Below are 25,807 nucleotides of genomic sequence, written 5' to 3'. Positions count from 1 at the left end.
GATAGGAATATTACTGTATCCCTATAAAAGGTGACTAAATAGGATGGAGGAAAGGGATTGAGAATCTTCCTTTCTATATTTTACCCTATGAAGAGTCATGGCATGTTTTGTCTTGCTCTTCTAAGGAAAGAGGTCACTGTAGTAAAAGTAGAAAAGAAATGTGATTTACAAAATCCAAACAGCACTTCACAGAACAGTTAATAACATAAACTAACCTCCACATTCTTCAATTAGACTGCAAACAGCATCTACATTATCTCCAGCTCTGTTCAGAATGTTCGTGATGCCATCAAGGACGACTTGTATTACTTGGGTGTCCTTACATGTCAGCAAGTTGCAGAAAGGTGCAATAACACCTTCACTCACTAAGTACTGCACCTGAAACAGCACAAAACAGGAACCACATTAATTATGAACCGTTTCTAGATGAAATTTGATGTATATTTGAACATAACTGGAAAAAATTATACTTACACATCTTCTTAAGGATGTCAGTACATGTATATAGAGATAATTAAGCTAGACTGATAAAAAAAATTCTGTAATTGGTAGACAACATAAAAGTGACCTGTGCCAACTTTTAGGGAAATCCACTGAAAATTTAGAGAGAGAGAGAGAGAGAGCTAAAGACAATTACAAGCAGCACAAATGCAACACCTACAGACCATTTACACCATGAAACAAAATTCCTCAAAGTCAAGGATCACCTTGACATGAGAAGCACAAACATTTGCTACAGCCTCAGCAAACACAGCACACCCACTACACTATACAACAGAACACCCACACATGCCAAGAATCATCAAAACACCCAAATACCTCTATCATACACAAATACTATTTTCTCTTCTTCCACAGCCACCAGACAACAGCCTCCAGAAGTATATCCATAATCATATCACTCACTGCTCCATCAACAAACTGAAAGACAATACATTGCTGCATGCCAGAACCCCTCATATTCATCCCTCAATCCTCTCTATCCCAAAAAGACAGAGTCCACCTAGCCAGAGTGGTGCAGCCACAATCCAGCCCTTCTAAGCTACCAAAGGAGGCTGGATGACTGTATTGCAGATAACCGTCCAGGATCCAACACTTCACCCCTATACAACACATTATGGAAGACTGCTTTGTACACAATCACACCCGCCAACAACACAATATATACTTTATTGGATCTGTGGGAAAACCCTGTTCCAGCCATTGCATTCCTCAGGGAGATGGGACTGCTTGGGCAGATAGCCTAGGGAACAACAACTATTCCTCTAATATAATTGTATAAAACGCAGACAAGAAACACATCCCAGGAGGTAACATAAAATCCTACAATTCAAACTTTACACCAGAAATCCAATGCCTCATCAGACAATGCAACACTATCTATATACCAAGAGCTTTTCCCCACCTTACATGAGAATTAGCCAAGTCAGATGCACATACCTATTCCCACCCATTTCCCTACCTTCCACCTCTCCCATCTCAGCTCCTAATGGACGATAGGTCGTCCCTGCATCCACCAACTGTCCTGGGTCAAATGCAATGCAGTAAGACACAGTGCATCCACAGCAAGACTGCTTCACTTAATCGGCAACCCCCCCCCTCTCTGTGCCCTCATGCAGCAAAAGAGAAGACAGGAAGAAATCCCTTTGGGCTGTGTCAAAATATCTTTCACATGTAAGCACCCCCTTTCCTTGCACAACAGTATCGTCCATATACAGTCACTCTCCACTCATCCCTATCTCCTGCTTCTTCCTTCCTTGCTCAACAATCATTACACTTTTGTTCAGCATTCCTTTCATCCCATCCATCTCATCCTTGGTCGTCTCCTCAAGTTCACTCCCTCTACATCCTCCTTCCACACCTTTTTTTACCAATCTTTCATTACTCATTCTTTCCACATGTCCAAACCATCCCAATAATTTTTCGTCAGCTCTATTGGCCACTTTCTTTTCCACTCCTGCTCTCCTTTTCACCTCCTTGTTTTTCACTCTAACTTAGTAACCCCTACCATCCTTCTCAGAGATTTCATCTCAAACACATTTACACTTTTGCTATCTGCCACTCTTAAATTCCAAGTCTCTGCTCCATACAATGCCACTGGCACAATCACCCCTTCATACAATCTCTTCTTAGCATCCATTCCCAGTTGCCTAATTCTCATAACAACGTGACACACTTAAACACAATATCCCTCAGAAAATAGCAGACCAAATACAAGCCCTAAACACTAAAATCAACAAAACACATGAACAAAAAACACAAAACTGACAAACATTTGTCAACACAATTACGAAACAAACACCAGAAAACTGTACATGGCACTCAAGAGCATTGCACTGTCCAACAGTAACAACACACTCTCACACCTCAATAACCACAACAGCAGTCAACTTACCCTCAAAGAGACAACAAGCAAACACTCATAAATCATTTTGCACAGACAAGCCATCTCAACCCTCACCCTAATACTAATGCATCATTAGATAATAATAATAATAATAATAATAATAATAAAAAAAAAAAAAAAAAAGACTTTCCTACAGACCCTACACAGACAGACAGATGAAGCATATAATCCATAACCTCGAACACACATCCACCTGTGGCCCTGGTAACATGAGCAACATCCATGCTAACACCACCATATGCACTCTAAAGGATTTATAAGAAAACCTTGTTCTGGCCATGGCGTTCCTCAAGAGGGACTGCTAGGCCAGTCTAGAGAACAACAACAACAGCTAATCCATCCACTGGCTTATCTTCTACACTAGCATTTAAATCTACCAATACCATTAAATTCAAATTCTACTCAAAACTCCTCACAGACACATCTTTGAATAATTCCAAATGATTCCCTTTCTGCCTAATATTTCTCACTACCAGTGCCATACACACAAATACTCCCCATGCTACTCTTGTGTTCACTCTCATCATCCACAATAACACTTCATGCCATTCAACCACACAATAACTGAAGAAACTTAAACGATTACACTATATGTTCTACGAGACCCCAAACAAAAATATTTGTTTTACCTGTTGTGCTGTCCCTGAAATTGTAAGATTACTAATTGCCCAAGCTGCTTCCTTTTGTGTCTGGAACTCTCCTTTTGAAAGTTGCTGGATTATCATTGGTATGAGGCACGCGTCAATCACTGCTTGCACTTGCTGCTTATTCCCAGCTGTAATATTGCTTAAGAACCACACTGCTTCCTGTTGGAAACAAAGACAAAACCATTCAGTGTTTATGTGTTTACTTAACATATTTCAATGGATTTAAAGGAATAATGAAAAATGCTATTTTGTAAAACTTCCCCTTATAAGTGGAGAGAAGCCCTTTGTATATAAACAGATAGTGACTTCAATCTATAAGGATGTGATAGATGACACCAAAAGGGAAAAAGACTGGTAATATGCTTGAGTAGAAAAATCAATGTGATAGTGCTGAGTGAAACAGAACTAAAAGGAAAAAGTGTGTTGGAATTTGGGTGTGTGACAGGGAAGATGTTGGGAGAGGTGAGACGGCAAGGAAGGAAAGAAGTGGTACTGTTACCAAGTGATGAGATATATGTGTGTGCGATTTAGTATGGGTGGATGTGTCACTGAAGTTGATGTGGGTGAAAACAAAATTAGGCTGGGAGATAGCTTTTATAATCTACTAATGAAGAAGAAAATGGGATAATATATTCCCTGATCAAATATATATGGGCTCATGACAAATTTCCATATATACAATCAGGGCAGTGGGTGAGATGCAGGGATGACCCGTCATCCAGGAAGAGCCAAGAAACGAGAGAGGGAGTGGTGGTGAATGGGAGTGGAGTATGTGGGGATGAAATGGGTGGGAGCAGATTTATGCCTTTGACTTTGGCTACCTCACTTGTAAGGGGAAAAAAAGCCCTTGGTATATGTATGTATATTAAAACTTAAACCCACTCTTGGAGAAAGATAAGCTGAGATACAGAGTAAACCGTATATTTTGACCACTAGCTGTGGTCCCCTTTAGCAGTTAATCTTAAGGGGGTCGTCGCGATAAATGTCCGAAAAAAAATCGAAATATTCGAAAAAAAATTCCCTGTCATCTAGTGGCCTTTGGCAAGCCAGTCCTGAAATATTTCAGCGAAATACCAAAAAATAAAGGAGTTATGGCTATTTTTCTGCCCCCCACCCCCACTTTCTAGTACACTTTCGCTGCACAAATGTTCGATTAAGTTATTTCATCGCAATAAAAATGGCACAAATGCGTTGTATTTTGTTATTTACTAATATAGACTACTTGGAAACACATCCTAGTCTGCGATCTGTTCACTCGGTACGTAAGTTGAGCGAATCATTGTGGAGAGAAATCGAATTCTCGTTCCTTGGAGATAGATAGATATATAGAACTTTTATTTACTTTTATTTGAAGCTATAATCATTTCAAGAATGCCTAAACATACGAAGAAGAAGCGTGTGTGTTTCATGAAAGCTAAGAAACTGAATAAAATGACGCCACCGCAACCATCGAGCATACGTTTCATACGTCACGAGACTACAAATGACGCTCCGTGTGCTTTTTTTCACAAGAGCGACTGTCATTGATCATAACTTTAACTGCTGAAGAGGACCACAGCTAGTAGTCGAAATATATGATTTATTCTGTATCTCAGCTTATCTTTCTCCAAGAGTGGGTTTAAGTTTTATTTTACTCATGTGCTACGACATCTATGTTACTTGTATGTATGTATGATGTACAATCTTGAATAATGGCAATCTTTTCCTAAAATATTAACACAGTATATGAAGATCAGAGGACCATACTGAGCTCAAGGTGGACAACCCGAGCTCTAAGCAGAGCCACTGGAACTGGTACTATGTTCATTTGTCATATGCAGTTAACCACATGGCACCTACCATGTTTACCACAGGTTCTGACCTGCAACACATTCAAAGTACAAACACACTGGGCCAATGAAGCTTTAATCACCGGTAATCTTCAGACCATGTTGGTCAAAGAAAAACCTCAGCTGCACTCCTTTCTCTGTCAGGGGGAGTCGAGGACCCACTGTACACATTCATTCAACCATTCACACTTTTAAAAGAACCTGACTGATATGACAAATGATATAAAGCACAGAGTTCCTCATCATGTCTATCATGAAATGGTGTTTACTATTCTTAAAGCTGGATCATACAACTGCTTTCTTTATATGGCTGACCTTATTGATCTTTTCTTTCTGATGAGAAAGAAGAGCTGGGAAATGGCAAAGGGCACCACAGTTTAGTACTACTTGTGTCTGGTCATCAGTTCCCGTTACTATGTTACCAACAGCCCTTAATGCTGCTGTTTGAACCTGAAATAAAAGAAGTCATAAGATGGCAGACAACAAGCATGATGATTAAACAACAGATCCCAGGAGACTACATCCTAACCCTCTATACAAATGACATTAAACTAAACTAAACTTAAAAAATAAATAAATAGTAATAATAATAATAACAAATATATAAAATAAGGGCACTTCCAAATCCAGAAACATGCCTACAACAACAAACTGATTTAATCTCTTACCTTAACCTCTTTATGTGATAGCAATGGTATTAATTTTGGAACCACACCACTGTCAATAACTAGTTGTATATTCGAATTGCCACCATCTGTCAAATAACTGAGTGCCCACACTGTATCTACTAATATCTGAAAAATAAAAAAATTCAATCAGTTACTCTGTTTAAGAAAGCTACATTCATAAAATACATATACCAAAGGGTTTTCCTCCCTTACAAGGGAGGCAGCCAAATAACAAAGGCATAATATCCACTCCCACCCATTCCATCCCCATATACTCCACTCCCATCCACCACACTCCCTCCCTCTTATCTAGGCCACTCTTGGATGATGGGTCATCCCTGAATCTTGCCCAATGCCCTGGGTCAGAAGCAGTGTCGCAAGGCACAGCACATCCACAGCAAGGCCGCTTCATTAAATCGGCAACCCCCCCTCTCTGTCCCCTCATGCAGAAATGGATAAGACTGGGAGAAATCCCTTTGGGCTGCATCAATTTATTTTTCAAACATACTCCCTCACCCCCATCCCCCACCCACTCCCTTTCATGCATCACAGCATCATCTATACACAACCATTCTCCATTCACCCCTATCTTCTGTCTTCTCCTGTCCTTCCTCAACAGACATTCCCATCTTTCCCAATGCCCTTTTTTACTCCCATCCATCCACTAATGTTTCATCAGGTGTCACTTTCTTGTTGAAGCCTTTGAGTATTTGTTGGATTGAGTTTATGAGCAGTATATTGGTTTATGAGAGGGAGGAAAGGGTGGTGGATGGGAGTGGAATGGGTACGTGCTTTTTGACTTTACTACCTCCCTTATAACAAGAAAAAAGCCCCTGGTACACAGATTGATATAGACAGATGTTGGTAGAATGATGAAGTGGGTATGTTTTAATTCTTTCAGAGATAGGTCTGTAGAATGGGTTTTCTGACTGTTGGCTTACTTTCAGGATGAGGACTATGCATATACTTTTCCAGATTGTTGTGATGCCACTGTAGGGCCAGGACTGAAGATTTCTCACAGTTTTTACTACTTCTTACTCCAAGTACTCTACAATACATCCATACAATACATAAAATAAGCTGTCCACAACAGACTGCCAAATTCACTTCATAAAACTCCTTCACAAATTAACCATGCACAGACATCACTCCCAAGGTAAGAACTGCACTAACACACCTACATTCAGGACAAAATCTCTTCACTGTATGACTTATGGATTAAACTGGTGGCTGAGGCAGATTTTCTATAGGCCATAAATCACCTCCAAGAGAGACTGGGGCAACAGACTGAGTTCAATGGTATTCTAAGGGAGGGTCCATTATGATTACGTTGTTTGATAGCAAAGTGATGATGAGCACAATGGGGACGTTGCCAATTGCTTATGCTGTGGGGGTTGTCTTGTTGGAGTGATGAAATTTAGTATGGTCAGGGTGGAGAATTAGTTCACTAATGTTTATCCTTTTTGGTTTGCAATTTATGCAATGAGCCAAATGTGGTAATGAGCCTTCCAATACCTATGACATAATCTGTGAATTGAAGTTTGGGATGAAATAGACGGTATGAAGGAGCAGGTGATGTCAAGTTTTTGTATATAGGCCTGCATGAGAAGCTTATACATAAGAAGCACTTTGGTGCAGCTGAAGTTATACAGATAAAATTAACTAGCACCATCCTAGAGATAATCATCTCCATATAAATCCACTCCTAATAACTTCAGCATAGGTCCTCACAGAGAAGTTATAACAAATTTGAAAATAAATTTTCCATTCACTCAAGAACTAAAAGCACTTTCAATACTGCACACCATGCATTGCCCTTACAGTGCTCAACAAAAGTACTGTCAACCTAGGGTGAGGCTGACAGTACTTCTGTTGAATCTGGAAAGACCCATACAAGTGGCATGGTTTTGTGCCAAAAATCCTATCTGCCTACAGTGAATGAGCCAAGAATTAATCAATCACATCAGTTATTGTCTTGCTGGTGAGGAGGGAAGTTGTGTGCCATGACCCCTTCATCCAGGGCTCCCTCTTGAACCCGACCACATCTTCAGAGCCACCGTGTGTTTCCACTATGTGCAATACTAAGGATCTGAGTGCAGAAACCATGGCCCCGATAGTTGCCCTCAAGAAATGTGGCTGGCAAATGAAGGAAATTACTGAACTGGTTGGCATGTATACTCATACCAGCTGCCACCGGGTTTCCAAATTTACCCACAAGGGAGGCAGCCAGATTCCTACCATTAAGAGGTCTGGGAGGCCTAAAATGACTGGGGATCTGGCTAAAACTATTGTGAAACATGAACTAGTCTTACCCATGTGTGACAGCCAGACAAGTGAAGGAAAAGAACCCAGAACAGTTTGGAGAGTGTTCTGTGACAAACATTAACCGCCATATTGCCAACTGGGGGTACACGAGCCACTGCTCAGTGAAGAAGCGTTTTATTGATTTGCAGAGGCAATTTCCTTTGTTTGCTGGCCAGGAGGTGAGGAGGAGAATGGGGTGGAAAGGGAGTTGGGAGATAGGGTGGATGAAAGAGTGTTGGGATGGTTTGGTCACATGGAACGAATGAGTGAAGAAAGACTAGTAAAAGAGGTGTGGAAGGCAGATGTAGAAGGAGTGAATATGAGGGGGTGACCTAGGATGAGATGGATGGATGTGGTAAAAGGGGCTTTGGGGAAGAGGGGAATGTCTGTTAAGGAAGGACAGGAGAGGACAGAAGATAGGGGTGAATGGAGAATGGTTGTATATGGATGATATTGTGATGCATGAGGTGGAATCAGTGGGGGATGGGGAGTGAGGGAGTGTGTGAGAAAATTTGATGCAGCCCGAAGGGATTTCTCCCAGTCTTCTCCTTTTCTGCATGAAGGGTGTCACCGATTTAATGAAGTGGCCTTGCTGTGGATGTACTGTGTCTTGCGACACTGCTTCTGACCCAGGGCAGTGGACAAGATGCAGGGATGACCTGTCATCCAGGAGGAGCCAGGATAAGAGGGAGGGAAGAGGGTGGCGGGGAGTGGTGTGTGATAGGGATGGAATGGGTGGGAGTGGTTTTTATGCCTTTGTTTTTGGCCACCTCCCTTATAAGAGGGTAAAAACCCTTTGGTAAACGTATGTATGCCAGCCAGATTTCTTGAAGGCAACTATCTGGGCTATACTTTCTGCACTCAGGTCCTTAGTATTCCTGATATTGGTAACAGAGGGTGGCTCAGAAGATGTCGCAGTCGGGTTCAAGAGGGGGCCCTGAATAGAGGGATCACAGCACACAACCTCCCTCCTCACCAACACAACAATGACTGACATGATTGATTCTTGGCCTGCTAATAAGCTCCACCTTTTCCCAGCTCACTGTCAGTGAACAGAATTTTTGGCACGAAGCCATGCCACCCATATGGGTCTTTCCAGATTTGACAAAAGTCGTCTGCATCATCCTGGGGGGACAGCACTTTTGTCAAGCACTGTATGTGCCTAACACTGAGAATTCCAAAATACCCATTGTTATCCAACTCGTTTCTATATTTTGACAAGTGAAATAATCATAAAGGTCTACTATCTCCATATAACAACCACAATTCACCAAACTCAAAATCTTTCATACATATAATCATAAGAGAGTCGGAATTATTTGATAATCATAAGAGTATCATCAATATGAAATCACCAGCTGTAAAAGGAACACTTACTGAAGTATCAGTGTGATGTATAAGCATGTTGAGGGCTGGAAGGATTTCCTGGATAGTTTGTTGTGGAGGTGGAGGATCTTTGTTCCGACACAAATTGACTACTACCCAGGTTACATTTCGAAGAAATCCAATGGGGATATCAGGATTGATAAAACTAAGTAGAGGTTGAACTACACCAAGAGATATAACATAATCTCTAAGTTGCGGACCATCCCCAATTATGTTACCTGTAATATGAAAATAAACGACCATTACCTCGAGCCTTACTATCAATAACTTTCTTTTAACACCAAAAAACAATACCTCGTGGAATCAAAGGCATGCACAACTTACCTAAAGCCCACACAGCTTGTTCACATACATTTTGACTTGATGACTGAAGCAATTTGAGAAACAGAGGTACAGCCCCAGCATGGACCACTGCCTGGGTTTGACGGGAGGTTCCAGAAGCAATATTTGTCAAGGCCCATGCAGCTTCAAATTGGAGGGAAGGGCTGCCAACAACATTACTGATATAACATGGTTTTAATACATTGTTTAAGGAGCCCAATTATCTATCTAATAAAATGTTCATAAACACATATCACAATATAAATCTTTAACAAAGGTCACAGAGCCTAAATAAAAAGAACCTTGATTTACTGTACATTAGCTTCAATAACAAACAGTAGACATGCATTGTCATTTTCAGATGTTGTTGTTGTTGTTGTCGTTTCCTTGACTGTCTGTCCAAGCAGTCCCGTCTCCCCAAGGAATGCCACAGCCGAAACTGGGTTTTCCCACAAATCCTTTGTAGAGTGTATGTTGTGTTGTTTGCGTGCATGATTGTGTATAATGCAGTCTTCCATTATGTGTTGTATGGTATGGGGTGAAGTGTTACATCCTGGGCAGCTGTTCACAATGCAGTCATCCAGCCTCTTCTGGTAGCTAAGAAGTGCTGGGTGTTTTCAGGTGTTGGGAGAGTTTGTCATGGCTGGGTCATCCCTTATAAAGGAAAAAGGGCCTTTTGATATATATATATATATATACATATACAGCATTTACAATATATACATACACAAACACACACCAATATGAACAGACCTTGTGCACACATCCCATACCCATATTCTGTAGAACCTATTTGAATTATCACATAATGTTCGACTGTCTTGTACAAAAATATTCCTTCATCTTAACATCACTCCAAGAGTGGTCATAGGGTCAGTATGTTGCCAGCTTACAAAGAGTAAAATTTTTGTAAATAAGCTCAACTTCTAGTGATTTACCATTATCAATATTACTTGGGTGTGCAAGGAGAAGAAAAAGATGAGGAAGAAGAAAAAGAAGAAGGAGGAGGCAAAATGGACTATGTGTTTTAGACCTGGTCAATTAATATGGTATGGAAAAATTTCCCATATCCACCATCCTTAAAAATAGAGGCAATCAAAGCAGCTAATATAGTTTGTGTGTGTGCGTGTGTGTGTGTGGGGGGTTAAAATACCAAATTGAACTACTATATTTCATTTGGTATTCATTTCTATTGTTACTTTGATTCAGTAACCTCTCTAAACATTTTCTATCTACAACACTAGATACCCCCACCCCCTTAATTAAGGTATCTTCATCTTTTGTTCATGAATACAAGATCTGATTATTTCCAATCTTATTCAAATCAAAGGGACCAATGATAAGTATTTGCATGCAGTGGTCCTGCAAGATGGACAGCAAAGTTGCCCATCTTCAAAACTCATCACTCTTGCCTTCAGGTGGTACAGCTCTGACAGGCTGACACAGTCCCCAGACTGGGGGCCAGGATATCTCTCTATCAACTTCCACTGGATTTCTTCTATCAATTCATACATGGAGAACTGACAATTAGCAACTGATCCCCTCATCCTCCTACTACTCTCAGCTGATGATGGAAACAGTTCTACACACCAAAGTTTCTCCTTGGAGAAATCTCTGGAGAAGGGCCTGAGGACTGTTGCTGGTCACTGTGGCATTGTGGGTTTTCCACTCAGTGAAACTTGAGCCAACAATTACTATCATGACATTGGGAATACAAGCATTTGTTACACTTTATATATAGTACCTTCCTGACAGTACAATACCTTAAACATTGTAGTACACATAACTAAAGTCTTTTTCCATCACTCCCTAAAGTTAATTTCAGCACCTCAGCTCAAGAAAAATTATCCTAAAAGGTTAACCAGGATAGGTATGACCCATTTGAAAAGGACATTTCCCTCAGCAGATTAAAATACCCTGGAATTTCCCTGAGAAATATACACATACACCAAAAGGCCCTTCCCCCCCTTTATGGGGGATAGCCAAGTCAAAACATGCACCCAACCTACAACCATACAAAAGACCCAATAATTGTCCCTCCCATCTTACCTTTTCATGGATGAATGATCATCCCTGCTCCCCACCATATTTGCTTCAGTTGATGTAACAAAAACCACCCCTAGGCAAAAGTAGCTACTACAATGACAAAAGATGCAGACTGTACTCACAGAGCTAAAACCAAATTAATTTGGTGGACTGCACCCTGACAAACCCCTGTTTAATCTAAGAACTTTATCATGGAAATATGGTTTGAATTATGCTCACAACAGCAGACAATGGAGGAAAAAATTAAGCGCTTGAATGGAAGCATAACAATCTAAACTATATACTTACCTTAGGATCATGTCTAAAAGTAAGATTGATTTACAAGGGAGAGAAGATTTCATAAAAAAAAAAAATTAAGTTCTGGAAACCAAAAGAATGGTTATAACAAACAGAACACTCCTTCATTCCATATCAATTAAATGTTTTAATTTTTCTTTCTTTTTTTTCTTTGCAGTTCGTTAGGATTCCTGCAGCCCCTAGAAAACCAGGAATGGCCACCAATCAACCAATACAACTGTTAATAGACAATTACCACAGCTCCCAAATTGGGCAGCAGAAAAGGATGTATTTTGTCTTATGCGGCACAAGTATGGAGGTTGCCATCCATTCTGACTGGATGTTTCATAGCCCCAAACATAAATCTGAATGGGAGAACTGAACCACATCTACCTTTTCTTAGTCAACCCCCTCATAAGAAAGAAAAGCTCTTTAGATATGTATGCATGAACATATGAATGTATTTATGCATATACTTTTCAACATCCATTCCCATTTTCTATTCCCTTATCTCAGAGCCTTATACACCACTATTCTACACTATCCTCTTCACACATTCAATGAAACACTACAACAAGAAATACTGGATGGCTGGCTGTGGGGGTCTCTCTCTCTCTCTCTCTCTTTTTCATGTCATCAGCTAGTTCCATAAAACTAATCCACCTCAGCAGTGATCTATCTATGAAAACTCCCTCCCCGCTTCCCTTTCTCTGCCTCACCCACATATTTCTTACTCTATAAATCTTTAAAATACTTATCATACTTCTCAATTACTTTACAAAACTTTTCCTTTGCACCTTCTTTACATTCCAATTCTCCTCCATAAAATGTTTTAGATACAATCACACTTTCATGCAACTTTTTATCGCTCTCACTCTCTCAAAAATCCAGTGTCCCCATCATGGATGAAAGGTCATCCCTGTTCCCTATCACACTGCCCAGGTCAGAGGTAAGAAAAACAAAACACTTCCAGAATAGGGCCCAACAGCCAAAGCTGGTTTACCTTCACTGCTTCATTATATGTCAATCCTCAACCCCTTGTCCACTCAAGAAATATAAAAAAAAAAAAAAAAAAATGAAAAAAATAAATCTTTTCAGGCCACATTTCTTGATACACTTAGCCACCCTCTACTCATACGTGTCTCTAGCCCTCTCCCTTTCTTGTTTGACAGATATTCCTCTTGCATTCAGTGCCCCTTTCACACCAATCCATCCACCTCATTCTTGGGCTTCGCTTCAAATTCTTTCCATCCACCTCCACCTTCCACTTTTTTATAGTCTTTCTTCACTCACCCTTTCCATTTGCCCAAACTATCACAGCATTTTTTTAATAACCCTATCTGCCAACTCTCTTTCCACCCTTGCTCCCAGTTTCACCCCTACAATTTTCATTCTATCCATTCTTGCAATCTTTATCCTACTTCTTAAACTCTTCTTTTGAAACACATTTAGACTCTTCCTTTCTACCTCCTTCAAACTCAGTTTTTGCTTTGTACAGTGTAGTGGGTACTATTACTCCCTAATTGTCTTCTCTTAGCATTTATCCCAATATTAATTTTTCATAACCCTTTTCACTCTACTCTCCCACCAAGTTACTTACTTCTCTTACTCCATAATTCATTTCCATTCCCTGATACATGATCCCAAATACTTAAAAACCTCCACTTCTCCAAGCCTTTGCCTTTTAAACTCACCTCCAACTCATTGTCACCATCATCCCTTGTGCATCTCATTACCTTACTTTTACCCACATTTACTTTGTTTCCTTCTCTCAAATACCCACATAAACTCCACCACTAACTGCTTTAGTCTATATCCTCTAGCTCAGCTACGAGTGCAGTTTCACCCACAAACAACTGGCCCACCTACCATTTCCTTTCCCTCTCACTGCTACCTCCAAAATCCTACACAGCAAGGTCATTAGTACCTCACACACTACCCCATCCATATACACATTGAACAACCATAGTAACATTACACAATGCTGGTCCAGCCCCACTTTCACTTCAAACCAATTTCTGTTTCCATTCCCTATTGTTAAACAAGCTCTACTACTCACAAAAAAACTACACATGCCCTCTACAGACTTACCCTATGATGATAGCTGTATGTACTATAAGTAAATTAAACCCACAATCACAACTTAATGTCTTTGGTTGAGTAAGTACACTTACACTTTCTATATGTCTTGATAACATTAATCAAAAGATATAATACAGCACATTTAAATCAAGGCTCTTATTATGTTTCAGCTATGACAAATCTCAAGGTACTTACTTATCTGCTTTTTCTAAACATCTAACCAGGATAGGAAGTATTCCTGATTGAATTAAATCATCTATGGGTGGATTTCTATCTGACGACAAAAGTTTTCGAGCAGCTTGGACTGCAGATAACTGCAAGGCAGGATCTTCACTTCCAGCATTAGATACAATCAGAGCTAAATTGTCAGCAGTTAACTGCTTGTCAACATCTTCATCATCTGTAAAAAATAAAAACTGACTTAATAATAGTTATTACCTTTAGAAATGCTTTTTGTAGATACACTAAGGAAGTACTGGACTTGAAGTCCACTAGATACCGATATCCATTTTTTTCCCCACTCAGTTATCACCCACAGTGTGAGGTGGCTTAGCAAGGGAGAGGCAAATCCTCACCCCTTTTACTCTCACCAACAAACCCTTTCCACTCCTGAAATGCGCAACAATGAGAAGAAAATGCAGTATCTTGTAACGACTATTTGTCAGTGCAATGAAATCCTTCAAGGAATAATATTATTACCAATGCTATTTAACACACACACACACACACACACACACACACACACACGCACGCACACACACAGTTAGTGTGGGACAACGGTAAAACGAGAGGACACGGAAAAAAACTGAAAAAAGATAGTTATAGAAAAAACTTGAAAAGGAACAGTTTCCCACACAGAGCAATTAATACATGGAACAAATTAGACAACAAAACAGTAGGTGCAAACACTATACAAGATTTTAAGATAAAACTTGATGCGGAGAGATACAAAGATGGGTCACCACGAGCAGAGCTCCCCTCCCGTATATTACAAATAGGTAAATACACACACACACGCACACACATATATATATATGTGTGTGTGTGTGACTTTCCACCCCAAACCCAGAGCAGAACATATACAATGACTTAACAATAGTATTAACTGCTCCTTTGAGTTCCACATACTGGAAGCCTGCCACTCTAATGTGGTTGGCAACAGCCTTTGGGCCTTCCCATAGATTTCTTCAGGAGGAAAGTTTGGAATGTTGTCTGTATTGTATTAGAATGGGATAGTTTCTATGTCACCAGATCATAGTGGTAGGACAAAGGGGGCAGTCATTAGGTGTCAGTTCTCACTATGTGGAATAGCGGAGGAAATAAAATAAAAATTGAAAGAGTTTGGTCCAATCAAGAGACAAAGTATTAGTCTCTTAGAATAGAACTGAGGGGGCTGACGGGTTTTGAAATTGGGCATCAGAAAGATGACTTTCTCTGATGTCCATCTTGCAAGACAGTCACTTGCAGGTGTCACCAATCCCTGATTTACCAATTATAGCACATTCCCACAAGAACAAAATTGCAGCATTTTTTTTTTTTTTCAAATTTACCTCAGTAAAATAATTTAAAATAGTCAACTAGCCTATCAATATTCAATACTTTGGAAAGTTCCTCAATCTTACCTGTGGAATCAGCTGTAGGTACATTTCTTCTTTTAAGAAGAGTTTCTTCCCTTTTATTTTTTCTTAATTCTACTGTAACTTCTGTTCTTCGCCGTCTCATTTCCTGCATGACAAGAAAAAATCTGGTTATACAAGCAAGTTACATATAAATGAATGTTAAATTATAGTACCTAAACAAAAACATAACAGATCAACGTACCTACAAGTGCAAAATTTATTACTAGTGCAAATTAAGAAATCTTGCACTGGTGTACACTAAATGTAGTTTGGCAGATAGGGTGTCAAATTGGATCTGGGACATAATTCCTCCCAGACACAATCCCCCCAAACAAAATACCTCCGGACAATGTCCCTCCTGGACAGAATCCCTCCACAAAAGTGAGCGGGCTGGACAAAATCCCCCATTATTCAGATTAGCAGCTCTCCCTTTATATACCATCACAATTAACATCTTACCTTACCTTACCAAGGGGCTAATGAATACAGTACAGACATTTATATACTTGTTTGAATAAATCATTTATGAACATTTTTTTTGCTTCACTATTACACCTTACAAACATATGAAAATATTATATTAAAATACATAAACATATACTCACATATAGTCAAATATTATATGAGAATATATATTAAAATACATTAATATATTAAAATACATAAATATATACTCTGGGAGGGATTCTGTCCAGGGGGGATATTGTCTTGGGGGGGATTCTGTCCAGGAGGGATATTATCCGGAGGGATTTTGTCGGGGGGATTGTGTCCAGACACCATCAAATCATACACATATAGTGAATAGTTACAATGGTTGGAATTATGGTGGAAGTCCGATTTAATGAATCCCTATTCAGCAGAACCCTGATTTAAAGTAAGTTTAAAATCAATAACAGAATATCCTGGTTTAATGGAAAGATGCTCACTAAATTAGCTGCTTTTCTATTATCTGGTTAGTGGTCACAAGTAAGCAAATAGAGAAGTTGGAGTACATTGTAAGCATTCAGGTGTGGGTCAGCTGTGTACCAAGTGTATCTAGGGTTGAATAAACTGAGTTCTGGGTTGTTGGAAGTTCATGAGGGGGAGAACATCTGTGTGTGGGGAGGGGGTACCTGAATGTTGTAGAAGTTTTAAAGTGGGAAATGTCTGAAGTACAAGTGATATCTGTCAATGGGAGGGAATGTCTGACCGCAGGAAGGGTTGTCTGATAAAACTATGGGATACCTGACAGTAGTAGGGGAACATGTGACACTAGTGGGGGGGGGGCACCTGAGACTGGACAGGGAGCCTATAAGAAGGAGGGCATCCAAGAATAGGGGAGGGGGAGCCTGAGAATGGAAAGGAAAAAAGTGGGTGGAAGCACCTAAACTTGGGAAGTATCTAAGAGTGGGAATGGGTATCTAAGCCCCTGCTCATACATGAGATTTGAACTGCGGTGGTTCAATTACAATGCAAGTCAATGGAGGCGTTCGCACATGAATGTGCAGTTTTTCCTTGACTGTGTGATACCACTGCAGTTTACTTGCAGTTCGAATCACAAATGTGAATTGCGCCTTATGGTGAGAAGGGGTGTCAAAGTTGGTGGGGATGTCTGACGGTTGTAGGGAGAATCCGAGACCTAGAGTGTGACAACAGAAGTTTGACACTGGGTGGAGGAATCTGGGAGTGGAAGAATCTAACAGTAAGAGGAAAAATGACAGTGGTTAGGGTAGTTTGACAACACGAGGGGATGTCATTGTGGATGGAATCAGAGAAGGGTGTCTATGAAAAGTGAGAAGGTGGATATGTAGTAATCCTCAAGGAAAGAAATGATGCCTGGAGCATCAGGGAGTGAGGGGAATGAGAATAGGGATGAGAAGACCACAATTCCTTATCATGGAGAGGGGAGGGGTGGTTTTTGATGGATGTGAGTGGGCAAGGCTGTTTGTAATGGGAAGAAGGCTGTAAATGGGGACAAGACCACAGAAACATGAATATCTAACATGAAATTTATGTTGTCCAATACCTCCTAACCTAATATAACCTATCATAACCACTCAAGAAGAAGAGGAGGAGGAAGAATAAAAGAAGAATCAAAAGCAAAAAGAAATAAGTGAAAAACGTATTTGCGTGATGGTGGAATAGAAATGTGTTTGACAACGAGTAAATGTTCACAGTGGGGGGCGAGGGGCTCTTTTTTTTCTCAAAAAATTCGGGTGTGAAGTATCACTCCCACGGGCTTTGTTTGAGCCCGTGTGGGGGGGGGGGGCGCTACCTTTTTTTTCCCCGAAGTTCGGGAGTGAAGAATCACTCCCACGGGCTTTGTTTGAGCCCGTGCGGTGGTGTTTACGTAAGACACACCTTGTGGAGAGGAGGTGGAATAGTATAGCTAGTGAGAGGGTGATAGGGGGCAGTAGAAAAGAGAAGCTGCGGCTGCTAGAGCGGCGGTGGACGCTCAAGCAGCTGACGGAGCTCATAGGGGTTTGGAGGCGGCTCACAAGACCTTCAGGGGGAGCTGGTGGTCCTCGTCTGAGGAAAGAGGTGGCGGGGCAATCGCTCAGGTAGTGGTGGAGGTCGGCATTTTCTTCACGGCAATGGTTGCACCGGCGGTCTTCTATGGTGCTCTGGGGCTACCGTAGAGGATTTGTAGTTGGTTGGCATGGTCAGGGGAGGGTGGGGGTTGTCGAGGTGGTCAGGTAAGGGCTGTGGTGATTGGGAGAGAGGATGGAATGGTCGGGAGGTTAGGTTACAATGGTCTGGGGTGAGGTTACAATTCCACGCATTTTTCGTCTATTACAGAAACGAAAAACATGATAAATACATATCAATGTCAAGAATTTTTAAATAATTTACATAAATGTTTCTTCTCTACAATAAAAATTGATTTATTCTATTTTGATTATTATAGTTACCCATCACATCAGACATTTTCTCGCAGACTTGTGACGAGTGAACGTTAACATATGGCGATCTATTACGTTTTTTTTCTTACACGTCTCGTTTCTTTTTTAGTTACTGAGATGTTAATAATAAATCCCGCTTTTACGAGATTACTACCTTACTCAAAATATTTCTGTGACAAGCAATGTTACGTTTCACTTGTACTTTTTCCCCATCACACTGATATAGTGAAGTACAAGATATTAGGGCGGGAAAAACAAAGCTCTAATAATATATATACGAGAAAAAAAATTCAATTGGAAAACGTGAAAACTAAGTTAACTACAGTAGGTCCACGCTTGGAAAAAAAATCATGGCTCACGCAAAATTTTCCTGTAAAGGAAAGCACGTACGAACACGGCTCAAATATGGTAACTAGCCTCGTTTACACAGGGAAAGTTGAGAGGCAAGTCAAGTATGCAAGTTACTTGAACTAAGGAGGAAAGTGAGCAAGTATATGTTCACATAAACGAAGTCGGAGACAAGTGACCTGAACATGTACCTGCTCGCTTAGTTTCCTCTCCAGTTCAAATAACTTAAACGAATTTACTTGCCTCTCAACTTGCTCCGTGTAAACGAGGCTTAATGAACAAGATGGCATTGTTGATCCCAAGTGGATCGGTGTGGTCAGAAGTGGTGGACGGAAACAGTCTGCATGATGAAAGAAAAACTCCCAGAAACAGCAAGCGGCGACACCAGAGGGGTTGGGAATGGGTTACGAACGAGTTTACTGAGGTTGGAGGCCAGTTTGCTCTGATTGCATGTGTCTCCGGGGGAGGTCGGTGGGTTCGTCCACAGTGGGTGGAGGGACTGAGGGAGGTGGGGGGTTACAAAGGGTTGAAGTGGGTGTGAGGAGGTTTGAGGAAAGGGATGGGGGGGGGAGGTCGTCCAAGCTAAGAGTGGGACAGTAGAGGGATACCTACAAGGGGGGTGGGGGAGATGTCTGAACAAGGCGTTAGAGATGATAATAAACGGTGAGGCTACTTCTAACTTCTGTACCGTGAAAAACATTTTAATGTTCTGCAGAAGTCAATACGTCTCTCACATAATCTTATAAATATGTTTGTCATGTCACTTATCAACATTATCACACCTTTCTCCTTTGTCTTTGCAACGAATTCATTTCTCGAGTTAAAAGTCCAAGGGTGGCATACCTAAACTATTACTCATTTCCAATACTTTGTACAAATAAAATTTCTACTCTTGGCTCACAGGTAGTCTGCTTCATTCATGCAACAAGCGACAATACTCCTCGCTTTTTACTCTTCTCATGATATAGTAAGTGTGCGTGTTCGAAAGAGAGAGAGAGAGAGAGAGAGAGAGAGAGAGAGAGAGAGAGAGAGAGAGAGAGAGAGAGAGAGAGAGAGAGAGAGAGCGTGTAGATCAAGCGTGCATGTGTCAGATCACTAACCCAAAACTCTTTCATTAAAACTGAGTATAAACCAAGTGGGTTGTAGTTTACAGTAATTTCAATCCCTGTCAACCCAATAAAGACCAGTGATCAATTATTTCAATCATACAAGCGTCGGACAATCCTACTCCGCGAAGCTCAACATCGATCGAATGCTGCAGAGCAGCAATTTTCTTTTTTCTACAACTAGGTTATGGGTTACAGTTTTAAGTATCCTATATTAAAAAAATCCAAATGGCATGACACAGTTAAAGAAAATATAGAAAACTGAAAATTATACAATTATAATTCCTTTCCATCAAAATAAAGCAAAATTCGTGTACAGAAGCAACCCGATTTAGATTAGATTCGTTACCAGTAAAATAATGAAAATAAAAGACGATCGACGTAAAATTTTAAACAGCATACGTTGTTTACGAAACGAGACTATCGCATGTTTAGAAACGCACACCTATCGACATGAAAGTAGATAGAAAATGGAGACCACGCTATTCCAACTATAGAAAGCGTGGCATTATTTCACTCGTGATTACGAAAACTGGGCAACAACTTTTGTCAACGAGCAAAGTAAATAACCAAGGATGATTTGGCGTATTTTTCAGTGAGCACGTACCGCCAAGAAACCACAATTCACAGTGCACCAACCTGTCCGAACGTACCTATGTATGTATGTATGTATGCGTGCATGCACATACGTATGTATATATGTACATATGTATGTATACATATATACAAATACGTTCGTACATACATACATTACATCCACAAAATAGCAAGTGATTCTCAGGTACCTCTATTTAGAAACGTAGAAACAAATATCGTTATACAACTGACCACGAGAAGTGCAAGATGGCAAACGGTTATTGGGAAAACTGCGCACCTTCAGGTCTTTCGCACCCGTACTAGGTGGAACTTAATTTTTCAACTTGGCTGCCACTGATCCATTTTATTAATTTCTGTGACATAACCTAGTTTGTGATATGTGTCAAGCTTAAAATAACACCTATTAACATAACAATGAACAATGTCATCAGCTATCTCTTGGTTCTCATTTCAAGTCGCACATGTAAAAATAACGCACTTCATACATAAATAACAATAAACATGTACAGAGATCATATATTATCCATAATCTTTATAACGACTGGTATCTCACTGCATGCGCCTGCAGTTTCAATAAACTACAAACCAACAAAAACGTTTACATATGCATATATAATTCACACGAAATGCTAACGGTTGCTATCGGCTGACTGTCTGAGCCGACGCAAGACTGAGTTGGCGTGTTTAGATGAATGGTGCTTTCATTCGTCTCTCGTGCCGTGTTGCTCCATCACTGCATCCATTTACAACTTAAGAACTATCAGACTTCATTCATTGGAAATTCTTGAGAAATAAAGAGGATTCAAGAATCCTCGAGCTCACGAACCCCCATAAATAAAGTGTGCGAAACAATTTCCTCAAATGATAATTCTCTCACCCTTTATCAACCGACTTAACAAAAATTCCGGTGGTGTTATTTCGCCACACACAACGAACGAATTCTCGCACAAACACTTTCATATGAAACTACAGACTGCATACCAAATTAAGTATGTGAAACAAAATTTCGTCAGGACAAACCTTTCCTCTCCTGTTGAAGGAGGGTCATCTCGCTTAACCCTCTTCGTTACGACACTACATGTTAAATTCTAACGCTTGAAGATTCTATTCAGCTAGGGGCGGTCCTCGCGCTGACGGGGCTCGTTCCACACTTATCGACTTTTCGTCGTGTGCCGTCCACGACACGACGTCGTACTATCATATAACCATGGATGAAAAACAGAAGCTTTCACACATCACGACCACGTGTGAAAGCGTTCATAGATGCCCATGGTTAATTGAGAGCACGACGTGGTATGGACGGTGCACGGCGAAAAGTCGGTACGTGCGCAATGATCCTTTTGCCACAGCCCCCTCATGGCATGACCATCGAGAGGATTACGACTCGAGGGTGACCTTGTGGTGTGGCGAGGGGGACGTCCAAGGTGGATGGACGCTCTTGTGCGTGTGTCAAGAACAGATTATGCCAGGCTACGGACGCAGTCGTCACCTTTGCCTTATTACAAAGGATTACAAAGGCGGAGCATGCCGACAGGAGACCTTCTGGTCCATAACTAGGTCGGATACAAAAAATATATAATATAAATAAAAAAGAAATAAAAATTATAATAACAAATGGTAAAATAAATGCATACGTACAGTTCAATAATAAACAGGTTAATAGTATATATTAATAGTAATAGATAAATAATAAATGAAAATCAAGCAAATGATAAGCAGACAAATAATAACAAATAAAATAATAACTGACTGCCAGGACAAATGGCCATCATCGTGTACCCGTTGGAATCGTACCCGGGTCCATGAAGTGCGAGGAGAGAAGGAAACCAACGCGCTACGAGAACAGTGGTGGTGGTCGTGCAAACCTAATTACAATTTGTTACGACCTACAGACATTACGATATATAGACTTTCCTGAAGAGGGTTGCAATTGGCAGCCGAAATATGGACTATAACGTTCACATGTTTTTTTCTTTCATTCCGACGTGTGTCTGAACTATTTACGATTGTGTTGTTACGTTTCTCTCTGGTCGAGTATTCCTGATTATGACAAGTCTTCGGTGTACGCCAGGATGAGGAGTGAGGGAGGGAGGGGAAGGGAGAAAAATGACCACGCGACCCGATGGACGAAAGGCGATATACACCGAACATTTATAGATATCAAAACACAAGTTACTGGCCACACACCAAATCGCGGTATGCCAGTTGTCTATTAATAGTCCGTTAGTGGGACGGTAGTAGTAGTACAAGTGCGCGGGTGCTCTGCACGATAGTCATCACACACACGACGACGTTGGGCGCCCCATGACTTTTCTTGAATACGACGAAGTGCCGAAATCCGTATACACCCATTTCACGCCCTTCCCCACACCCGCCCACACTCCTGTCGACATGTCAGTGTCATTCTTAAAATGAATTTGTGGGGCTGGAAAAAAGTACACTATGAATGCATTGGGAGATACAAGTCAACATAGTTACGCTTTCTGAGAGCCCCAGATATGTTCAAGAATATTAACAAGAATCCAAAACCCACTGTGATGATTAAGACTAACCATAGATCTCGCCTAAAACTGGGGAGGAGAGTGGGCGGGATGGGGCTAATTGTCCATACCCGATTACGACCCCCAAGATGAAACTGCCCACCATCTGTCAAGCCCCAGCTTAAGGCGTCACACTGGTCATTTTTCCTCCGACTGTTGGAGCAGATTCGCAGCCCGCAGATTTCGGAAGGGAATCTGATTTTATGCAGGAGGAAAATCAATTTCCTCCTGCATATCAAATGACATTCTATGTAAATTATCGATAAAACAAAATAGTTTGCCATTGTGATTTTAAGACGGAAAAAGTTCTGGAGACGGGCGGTACCGCCGACTAATCGGAGGTTGGAGGAAAAATTGCCCAGTGTGATAACTCCTATACAAGTATTCGCTCTGGTGGCACACACTCTACTGATTTGATTCTGGCTAACGCCAGTCAACTCTATTCGGATGTGGTCAGGGTTCGGAGTTGATCAGAAAAGGCGCGCGCACGAACACATACACACACACACACAGACAGACACACTACGGCGGCCCGGGTTCGAATCCCGCCCAGGGCTGAAATAATTTCAGTGTCGCTGCGAGTCGTTACTCCAACTCTCGTGGGAGGGGAGGTGTGTGTGTGCGTGTAAGGTCACAGCATTACCTATAGATCGGTCATATATGAGCTCTGAGCTCTCTTCCGGGAGGGAAATAGCTGTCGATCACGAGTCCAACACGTGTTCCAAGACATTGGTGAATCACACTAAACGGACGTACTACACCCTTGTGTTTCGATTATGTCATCTACAGTGGACAACTCTTGCGGCGACAATGCTGGCGGCATTCATGAACCAGAAATCTGATCCCTGTCGTTTCGGAAAAAGTATAATAATAATAATAATAATAATAATAATAATAATAATAATAATAATAACAACAACAACAAAAGGAGGGAGAATAACATTCAATTCCCCCTCCCGCCCCGGTTCTGCATCCGATCCCACTTGTTTCTGTCAGGTCATCACTGAGGATTTCTATCCTGGCGAAGGAAAGGTGATCTTCTCCAGCTAAGGAATCGAGACATATTCTGACGCCAGCCGATTTTATTCATCACGAGAAAACCCTCCACATTTCAGATCACCAACGACGACACCACTCGCAACTCGCCGAGGAATAATAATTACACCATATCACATAAGAATCTTTCTTCTGATCGACTGAGGTCGATTTCTATTCCGACTGGGTCAAATCACCTCCTCCAAGGGTTGACATTCTGGTGGAGAGACTGGCTCCCGAGGCCCCGGCCTGCCTGCCTGCCTAAAAACCGCCATGACCAGCCGACCGGTTAGGAATCTGCACGGTTGTCGTCTTCGCCACCGCTGTAGCCGTCTTGTTCAACAGACCAACGAACCGAACACGACTATGCCACACCTTGCAACCTTTGTTCCAGAGATTAGAAAACGACTTTAGAGTTAAAGCAAGACGACTTGTGATCCGGTCAACACAAAACTAATGTTGACGCAGAGGCAATTTTATTCGATTTATGGGGAGAGGCGTAAGGGGGGGGGGGCAGTGTTACCGAACACCATCCCGACCAACAACGTCGCTTTAATGATGTAATCTACACCTTATTCTGGCTAAACCAAGACAATTTTATTCACTTTCGTTGGGGTACGGAGACCACACCCAAGCGAAGGAACTACGTTCCCAATTATGTGGGGGTGAAAGGGGGGGGGGGGGCGCTACTGTCGTCTCCTTATATGTCTTCTAAGATATCGTTTCACTAGACCGCCCTGCACTTTCAATGGTTACTCTCTTGAGGGTTGTAGGCTTCAAACTCGTTAACCTTTGAATATATATATATATATATATATATATATATATATATATATATATATATATATATACATGTATACATATATATATATACATATATATATACATATATATATATATATACATATATATATATCACAGGTGAGAAATGTAGTAACACATTTATAGATCACAACTAACACCACAGTCGGACGAAAGAAAAAGTTGCGTAAGCGGAACTATATATTTCGATTGCTACCTGCAATCCTCTTCAGTAGTACTACTGAAGAGGATTGCAGGTAGCAATCGAAATATATAGTTCCGCTTACGCAACTTTTTCTTTCGTCCGACTGAGGTGTTAGTTGTGATATATATATATATATATATATAACACTGCATGGGTCCCAGTGATTAGAGATAGATTTTAACAACCACAATGCACTTTAATTCTAAGCCATCAAAGGCCAGCATGCTTGAAATTGAAATGTGGTACTACCCAGGACTCGAACAGGGTATCCTCATACAAGTGCGACAGTGACTTTCCAACTAAGCCATCCTCTTGATGGCCTAGTTGGAAAGTCACTGTCGCACTTGTCATGAGGATACCCGGTTCGAGTCCTGGGTAGTACCACATTTCAATTTCAAGCAAGCTGGCCTTTGATGGCTTAGAATTAAAGTGCATTGTGGTTGTTATTATATATATATATATATATATATATATATATATATATATATATATGTGTGTGTGTGTGTGTCAAGACGCCCATTTTTTGTATCTGGCGCCAACGTACTTCTTTCAACTTATTAAAAACTCCGAAATTTTTCAATATATTTAGTTCTGGTCTATGTTATAAATTATTTATCTCCATAGCTAAAATCCTATTATGTAACTGCTACATTCTCATATTAATATTTGATTCTAGCTAAAGCCAGACATTTTTATTCGGCTCAGAAG

General features: G+C 40.8%; 1 protein-coding gene across 5 annotated transcripts in view; it reads right to left on the bottom strand.

Moving 5' to 3' along the window:
- Window positions 1-25,807, bottom strand: part of Kap-alpha3 (karyopherin alpha3) — a 66,089-nt gene that overhangs the window by 5,067 nt on the left and 35,215 nt on the right. For 3 of the 5 annotated variants that reach the window (XM_076183636.1, XM_076183641.1, XM_076183639.1), the window contains 8 exons: window positions 15,589-15,691; window positions 14,162-14,366; window positions 9,566-9,741; window positions 9,233-9,459; window positions 5,552-5,677; window positions 5,199-5,333; window positions 3,037-3,213; window positions 216-378 (listed from right to left, as the gene is read on the bottom strand). In XM_076183636.1, the coding sequence (XP_076039751.1) occupies window positions 216-378; window positions 3,037-3,213; window positions 5,199-5,333; window positions 5,552-5,677; window positions 9,233-9,459; window positions 9,566-9,741; window positions 14,162-14,366; window positions 15,589-15,691 (1,312 nt within the window). Of the gene's footprint in view, window positions 1-215; window positions 379-3,036; window positions 3,214-5,198; window positions 5,334-5,551; window positions 5,678-9,232; window positions 9,460-9,565; window positions 9,742-14,161; window positions 14,367-15,588; window positions 15,692-18,067; window positions 18,268-25,807 lie in introns of all 5 variants that reach the window. The other 2 variants (XM_076183640.1, XM_076183637.1) reach the window with 2 other exon arrangements.

The sequence above is a fragment of the Oratosquilla oratoria genome, chromosome 4, assembly GCF_046742065.1.
Source record: "Oratosquilla oratoria isolate Oo_2021 chromosome 4, ASM4674206v1, whole genome shotgun sequence".
Classification (NCBI taxonomy): domain Eukaryota; kingdom Metazoa; phylum Arthropoda; class Malacostraca; order Stomatopoda; family Squillidae; genus Oratosquilla; species Oratosquilla oratoria.
Note: the sequence above shows the minus strand (reverse complement) of the source record. Positions and strands in the feature narration are given on the sequence as shown.